This window comes from Herpailurus yagouaroundi, unplaced genomic scaffold (genome assembly GCF_014898765.1).
Source record: "Herpailurus yagouaroundi ecotype Mexico unplaced genomic scaffold, PumYag 246, whole genome shotgun sequence".
Lineage (NCBI taxonomy): Eukaryota > Metazoa > Chordata > Mammalia > Carnivora > Felidae > Herpailurus > Herpailurus yagouaroundi.
In genome coordinates, this window is record NW_024412463.1 from 6543900 (window position 1) to 6552162 (window position 8263).

Consider the following 8263-nt stretch of genomic DNA (forward strand, 5'->3'; position numbering starts at 1 on the left):
TCAATATAGTCCACGGTTTTCTTTTTAAAAAACATTTATTTTTGAGAGAGAGAGAGAACCCACAAGCGGGGAAGGGGGGTGCAGAAAGAGAGGGGAGCGGAGGATCCAAAGCCAGCTCCCCACCGTCAGCACAGAGCCCGATGCGGAGCTTGAACTTGGGAACCTTGAGGTCATGATCTGAGCTAAAGTCAGACACTTAACCGACTGAGCCTCCCAGGCGCCCCGATATAGTCTACTGTTTTCTAGGTGAAGAAAGACCCCCCCAAGGTTCCTCTCTGGTGTTTAATTCTTCCTTTGGAACAGAAACTTTGATACGCTTTGTTATTCAAACTCTGAGACATCAGTGGATTGCATGAGGTGTCCAGAGAGATCCCTGCCAATTGTAACGAAATCTCGCGCAGAAGGGCATCCTGTGACAGCAGCACACGTAGGATTTTCCTTTGCTGGGAGGTTACATCCTGTAAGGTCCGCGCGTTTGCAGACAGCAGGCTGGAAGCGTGAAGTAAACCTTGTCTCCGGAATTAGACCGGGGCTGTCCATCGTGGACCGCCGTGGGTGCCCGTGGGTGGGTGATCATACAAGCCCCCTGTGCTCTGGAAGATAATCCACTGCCTTTCACAATAGGCAAGTGCATCAACCACGCTGATGCCACTTGGGACACTCCCCAGCAGCTGCCCAAATGCAGCAACTGCTCCGTCTGGACATACACTCGATCTTCTTTCCAGACAGACGCGAGCACGTCTCAGACGACCAGCTCTCTCTTTTCCGGACGCATCAAGCGGGTTTCATGAGATTGTGATGATGGGTTAGAGACTGTGTTGTTGTTGTTGTTGTTGTTGTTGTTGTTGTTGTTTTTCTTGCTAGTGTGGACAGTTGAAGTATAATTTTCAGAAAGGTAAAATCATGACCCTCATGAAAACATAAAACGAACTCCTGTCAAAGGTTTCATTAAATGGATTAATGAATGAGAGAACCACTAGAATGTGAAAACTAGGTCAAAGAGCATTTGAGAATCTAGGTATTTGTAGGCAATTTAATAAAGGAATATTAAGGGGTGCCTGCCTGGGTGGCTCGGTTGAGTGTCCAATCTCGGCTCCGGTTGTGATCTCACGGTTCGTGAGTTTGAGCCCCGCGTCAGGCTCTCTGCTGTCCCTGCGGAGCCCGCTCCAGGTCCTCTGTCGCCCTCTCTCTTTGCCCCTCCCTGGCACGCGCTCTCTCTCTCTCTTTCAAAAACAAACACTTTTTAAAAAATAAAGGAATACTAAGAAGGGATTGCAGGACTCCTTCTAAATCCGGTGAAAGTCCGACAAAGTATTACACCGCAAACTTTCAAGTTCTTTTCGTACCATACAGAGATGATTCGCCTCTTTAGGAAAAAAATCTACAAAGTAGCACGGAGCTTCACTCAATCCTGGCCTTTAATCCATCCTCTTTATGAGGCTCTAAAACTGTGTTCCCTCTAAATGCTTCATCTCTGCCAGCTTCTCCGAGCTGAGCACCCACATTCACTGGAAATGCGCTTAGAACACATTTGCGGGACAGGAATTGAGTGTGCTAATCTGCACTCAATTAGCTAGGTCCTGCAGCCCATTTTCTGGACATCTCAGTGGTCATTTTCACCGAAAGCTGCCTGAGGGGCTGGGCAGAGAGTCACGGAGAGCATCCTTTTTGACCCTACTCTAGACAGAAACGGGGACTCTCATCTTGGTGCTGTCTCTCTATCTCCCGAAGACTTGAACACAGGCACATTACACTACACATCCTTATCTACCCACTAACTCAACAAGCAGATGATGAGCACCTACCATGGGCCAGAAGCCGGGGATGCGGTGAAAGCCAGGGAGATGCGCTCTCTTGGAGCCTGTGCCCGGACACAGACGCCAAATAGATGATCACCGACTTAATGAATTACATGTGAAGGTCGTCAGTACGGACCTGGAAACGCATTGAGCAAAAAAAAATGGAGAGAACCAGGTGGGTCTGGGAGAGTCTGAGCGTGAAGAAATCCTTCGGCGAGGAAGAGACGTCTAAGATGCGTCTAGAAAGATGAGCGGGTCTCACTGGGCACAAAGCTGCTGACTATTTGGGGTGGAGGGTGTAGCCCGTGTGAAGGACTCAGGTCCCACAAAGGGCAGGGTGTGTGGGGCGATGAGGAACTGATACCCTGAGCCTTGGAAATGTAGGCGAGAGTGGAATTGCGTAGGGCCCTGAGGGTTTGGGCAGAGTTGGGGCTACAGGGGAGCCCCAGGAGGCTCACAGAGCAGACCATCCCATGATCAAAACTGGTATCCCCGAACTCAAGCACGGGGAACGGTGCTGTACCTCGTGAACATTGAGCCAAGGTTGGCTGCGCTTGGGAAGGAATAAGTGACCGGCTAAGGGGACACTGCATGGGTCTCACCCCCAGAAGGCAAGCGGTGTTCATTAGCCCTAACTGGGCTCTCTGCTTTTCAGTGTCACCCCGTAAACTCACTCCACCTCCAACTGGTGGGATTTGCACCATCCCTCTCAGGTGAGCGTGTCGGGTCACCACGGATGGGAGAGGAAACGCCCACGGGCAGGGATGCCCTTCACAACACACATGCCCATAACGCTGCGGAACCGTGTTCCCTCTTTTAAAAATGAGTTGGAGGGGCGCCTGGGTGGCTCAGTCTGTTAAGCATCTGACTTCGGCTCAGGGCATGATCTCGTGGTTTGTGAGTTCCAGCCCTGCGTCAGGCTCTGTACTGATGGCTCGGAGCCTGGAGCCTGCTTTGGATTCTGTGTCTCCCTCTCTCTCTGCCCCTCCCCTGCTCGCACTCTGTCTCTGCCTCTCAAAAATGAATAAACATTTACAAATTTTTTTAATTAAAAAAAAATAAGTTGGAGCACCTGGGTAGGCTCAGTTGGTTGAGCGTCCCGCCTCGGCTCAGGTCACGATCTCACAGTTCCTGAGTTCGAGCCCCTCGTCGGGCTCTCTGCTGTCAGTGTAGAACCCGCTTCAGATCTTCTGTCCCCCTCTCTTTCTACCCCTTCCCTGCTTGTGCTCTCTCTCTCTCTCTCTCTCTCTCTCTCTCTAAGACAATAAATCTTTGAAAAATAAATTTTAAATGAAACGAGTTAATGGTGGAGTGTAGCGGGGAGGTGACCCCTTCCCAAGTTATCCACTCACAGGGGCATGAAGGCTGTAGCCAGTTCTCTAGTTTTCAGTAGTCTGGGCATTTCCAAGAATGTGTTACAAAAACATTTCAAGTTTCCATGACAAAGATTTTAAAACAAACGCAGCATCCAACAAAGAGCTCATGCACAGGTCATGGGGTGTGAGGAAATGGGCAGTCTCACACCCGGGGGTGGGGGGGTGGGGGGAGTATAAATGGGTCAGCCATGCCTGAGGGCAGTGAGGGAAGGAGGAGCCCCAATGACCGCCCTGCCAACTTCCCACCTAGAAATTTCTCTGGGGAAATAAATAAGGAGGGTTGCAGATATTTAGCTATGAAGATGATCATCTTAGCGTTGTCATAGCTAAAAACTGGAATTAGCTAAAATGTCCCAGAACCTGAGGGGAAGGCATGATTCGTCCTTACAAGGGAAAACAGGACTGCTATTTAGAAGGATACTGAACAGGGGTGCCTGGGTGGTTCAGTCAGTTGAGCATCCAGCTTCAGCTCAGGTCATGATCTCACAGTATGTGGGTTCGAGCCCCGCGTCAGGCTCTGTGCTAACAGCTCAGAGCCTGGAACCTGCTTCGGATTCTGGGTCCCCCTCCCCTGCTTGTGCCCTCTTTCTCTCTCTCTCTCTCATATAAATAAACATTAAATATAGATAGATAGATAGATAGATAGATACTGAAGAAAGCAATTTATTAACACAAAGATGTTCATAATCTATTATTAGTGGGAAAAAAAGATTGTAGCATACGATCCCATTAAGTTTTAAAAATATAACTGACTTGGGAGGCCTGGGCGGCTCAGTTGGCTAAGCATCCGACTTTGGCTCAGGTCATGATTTCACAGTTTGTGGGCTTGAGCCCCACATCAGGCTCTGTGCCGACAGCTCAGAGCCTGGAGCCCGCTTCGGATTCTGTGTCTCCCTCTCTCTCTCTGACCTTCCCCTGTTCTGTCTCTATCTGTCAAAAATAAACATTAAAAAAATTTTTTTTTAATTTTTTAATGTTTATTTTTGACAGAGAGAGAGAAAGAGAGAGAGAGACAGAGCATGAGCAGGGGAGGGGCAGAGAGAGAGGCTCAACGCGGGGCTCGAACTCACAGACCGTGAGATCATGACCTGAGCCGAAGTCGGACCCTCAACCGACTGAGCCACCCAGGCGCCCCTAAAAAATTTTTTTTAATTCAACTGACATGCGATGCCTGGAGAACTCAGTCAATTGAGCATCCGACTCTTGATTCTGGCTCAGGTTATGATCTCACAATTGTGGGATCAAGCCCCCCACATTGGACTCCAGGCTGGGTATGGAGCCTACCTGAGATTTTCTCTCTCTCTCTCTCTCTCTCTCTCTCTCTCTCCCCTCCTTCTCTCTCTGCCCCTCTGTCATGTGCTTTCTAAATTAATTAATTAAAGGAAATACGACTGACTCTAGACGCATATATATGAACAAATGTGCACAAGATGTCAGGTCATGAACCAAAGAAGTGACAGTGGTTATCTGTGGCAGCCATTTCCGTTCCCTTGTATTCGCTTATCACTATTTCATACCCCCTTTATTTATATTTTATATAATATATTTTATACCCCCTTTATTTATATTTTATATAATAGTGATATTATAAAATATCACTATTTTATATCCCTCTGTAATGGATTTTTATTTCTTTGCAGTAAGAAGAAAGTTCCATGCACAAAAATTGTTCGTAATCCCCTAGGATCTCAATTGCAGGAGATTTCACGTGGGACTTCTCAGTGCCTATTTGTCTGCATTCTACTTACTGCTTCTCAGATACATACACATGTCACAGTGTTTCTCTAAATCCATACTGACCTGACTGTGTGTTTAAGGTGATGCTTTTTAGCAGTTGGACATCCAACTCCATTTTTGTAACAGAAAAACTTTATGCAAAAAAAAAAAAAAAAAAGGCCACACTTCTTCACAAACATAATAGGATCGTTGGTCATTTATGCTTTGTTTTATTTGTAAATTGCATGTACTAGGAGCTAATAAGCATCAAAAGTATAATTAACTAAATTTAATTGAAGAAAGAAAAAAGCACCTGGAAGGATAAATACTTAAAATGGTATGAAAAGTTAACTCTGAGTGGCGGGATTATGGGTAATTTTCACAGATTTCTTTTTTTCTTCCCTGTATTTCCCAATTTCTCTGTGTTAAGTGTGCACTAATATAGGAACAGGTGATTCCATTAAGCCCCACAGAAACAAGTCGCCTTCATTTAATTCGGCAGAAAGTTCAAATAAGAAGGAGGTTTGCTTACCCATTGCTGCCATTGCTACGAGGTGATTTTCCTTTGAGGGTCAGGGGGCGAACAGAAAGAGCATGAGTTCTGAGAATTAGGGAGACTGAGTTTTGATCCTGGCTGCGTGACCACAGATAGACCAGTCCTTAACCGTTGTGTCTCTGCTTCCTCACTCACCAATTAGTGAACATTTACCGAGCATCTCCTATGCACCTGAGTGTGTGCTCGATGCTGGGGACAGAGCAGCAAATAGGTGAGCTACGGTCCCGGTAGTCACAAAACTTCCAGTCCAATCCAGGAGAAAGATACTAAGGACCAGACAGAGGGCGCTGTTATCGCTAGGACAGTAACCGCCAACCTCTACAGAGCGCCTACTGACTGCCAGGCACTGTTCAGTGAGCTTTGCGTACATAACAACCCATTGAATTCTTACCCCTACCCCGGGAGATACTAACATTAGTCCCATTTTACAGACCAGGAAACTGAGGCCCAGAGAGAGTAGCCAATTTGCTCCAAGGCACACAGCTAAGAAGTGGCAGGGTCAGGATTTCCAGTCAACTATGTGTTGGCTGCACTCACGCACACAGGTCATGGCCGTCACGAATTAAAACAGTGGCTGTTGGTGGGAATGCAAACTGGTGCAGCCGCTCTGGAAAACAGTGTGGACGTTCCTCAAAAAATTAAAACTAGATCTACCCTATGGCCCAGCAATAGCACTGCTAGGAATTTACCCAAGGGATACAGGAGTGCTGACGCATAGGGGCACTTGTACCCCAATGTTTATAGCAGCACTTTCAACAATAGCCAAATTATGGAAGGAGCCTAAATGTCCATCAACTGATGAATGGATAAAGAAGTTGTGGTTTATATACACAATGGAATACTACGTGGCAACGAGAAAGAATGAAATCTGGCCTTTTGCAGCAACGTGGATGGAACTGGAGAGTGTTATGCTAAGGGAAATAAGCCATACAGAGAAAGACAGATACCATATGGCTTCACTCTTATGTGGATCCTGAGAAACTTAACAGAAGACCATGGGGGAGGGGAGGGGGTGAAAAGGAGGTTAGAGTGGGAGAGAGCCAAAGCATAAGAGACTCTTAAAAACTGAGAACAAACTGAGGGTTGATGGGGGTGGGAGGGAGGAGAGGGTGGGTGATGGGTATTGAGGAGGGCACCTTTTGGGATGAGCACTGGGTGTTGTATGGAAACCAATTTGACAATAAACTTCAGATATTGAAAAAAACAAAAACAAAAAAAAACCCGAATTAAAACAGTGCGGTGAGAGTACGTTTGGGACACTCCACAAGTTAGACTTCCCCAAGGATATGACCTTTCACCGGACCCCCAAAGGGGAGGCAGGACTAAATCAGGCAGAGAGCAGGACCGAGAGCCTGTGGGGTGGTGGAAACCCACGAATGCGCTCCAGTGTTTCTCAGCCAGCGGTGTGGGTAGAATGGTTTTCGGCCACAGAAATGACGATGAATTCTTTCTCCTCCCGCCCCCAGACCCTCCTGGCCAGAGCACTCTATGACAACCACCCAGACTCTTTCTACGAGCTGGCTTTCTGCAGAGGAGACATCTTGACCATTCTAGAACAAAATGTGCCAGAAAGCGAGGGCTGGTGGAAGTGTCTGCTCCACGGGCGGCAAGGTCTGGCCCCTGCCAACCGCCTCCAACTGCTCCCTGAGGTCCCCGCAGACAGGCCCTGCCCCCCCTCCCTGAGAGGCCCGGGGGAAGCCCTCACCAGCTCCAAGGAGACCTACCAGGCGCCCACCCTGCTCAAGCCCCCGACTCCAGGCCCCGTCTACGAGCACATGAAGAGCTGGGTGGAGGGGCCCCCACCCACCACCGCCCAAGTCTACGAACTCCCTGCCCCGCCCTCCAGAACCGGAATCATCTGTGAAAAGACCCTAAGCTTTCCGCAACAGGTATGCGTGTTTCCAAGTCAAACAGGTGGGGCAAAGGGTGTGTAAACTCAGGCAGGGGCTTCCCTCTGCCTTGAGTTCTTGGTGTCCTTCAGGAGATTAAATGTGCAAAGTGGGGACCTAAACCAGGCGTGATCCGGTGAACTTGTATTTGGCCCCCACTTCAGTTAGCACTGATATTCCCGACACCCCGGTGATTCCCTCACTCTCCAAGACATCCATGCTTTACAGGAAATCAAATGTTGAGTGCACCTGCTCACAAAAGTATTATGGATTTTCCCGGCATTAGGATGGGTTCAGGGGCGAGAAATTACTCGACAGGCTTAACATCTACACTCCCTTCAACCAAGAAACTTGACTCCCAGAATTGCTACAGAACTACACAAGAAGGCAAAGCTATATCTGGATGAGGAGGCCATGACCATTGTGGCATTTTTTGTTGTAGGGAAGAATCAAAGATGCCTAAACGTTTGTCGATGGGGAGATTGGATGGGGAGATTGGCTACATAAGTTTTGGCATACCTCTGCCACATATTAGGCATGTGCGAAAAAAAGATGGAATCATTCTTGGAGGCAAAAAAGAGCCATTTAAACAAAAAAAACACCAAAAACCAAAATGACCCGTGTGTATGTATGTGTGCATCTCACACGTTGAAAGACCACACACCGGGGCGCCTGGGTGGCTCAGTGGTTAAGCATCCCACTTCAGCTCCGGTCATGATCTCACAGTTTGTGAGTTCGAGCCCCGCATCAGGCTCTGTGCTGACAGCTCAGAGCCTGAGGCCTGCTTTGGACTCTGTGTCTCCCTTTCTCTCTGCCCCTCCCCTGCTCACTCTGTGTCTCTCTCTCCTTCAAAAATAAATTTAAAATATTTTAAAAAAGGAAGAAAGAAAGAAAGAAAGAAAGAAAGAAAGAAAGAAAGAAAGAAAG

At 47.8% G+C, this 8263-nt stretch overlaps 1 protein-coding gene across 1 annotated transcript in view; it reads left to right on the forward strand.

Annotated features, from left to right (window-relative positions):
- CASS4 (Cas scaffold protein family member 4) overlaps positions 1-8263 on the forward strand; it is a 37959-nt gene that overhangs the window by 16655 nt on the left and 13041 nt on the right. Inside the window, exon 2 of the mRNA XM_040459681.1 lies at positions 6914-7336. Coding sequence (XP_040315615.1) covers positions 6914-7336 — 423 coding nt within the window. The remainder of the gene's footprint in view (positions 1-6913; positions 7337-8263) is intronic.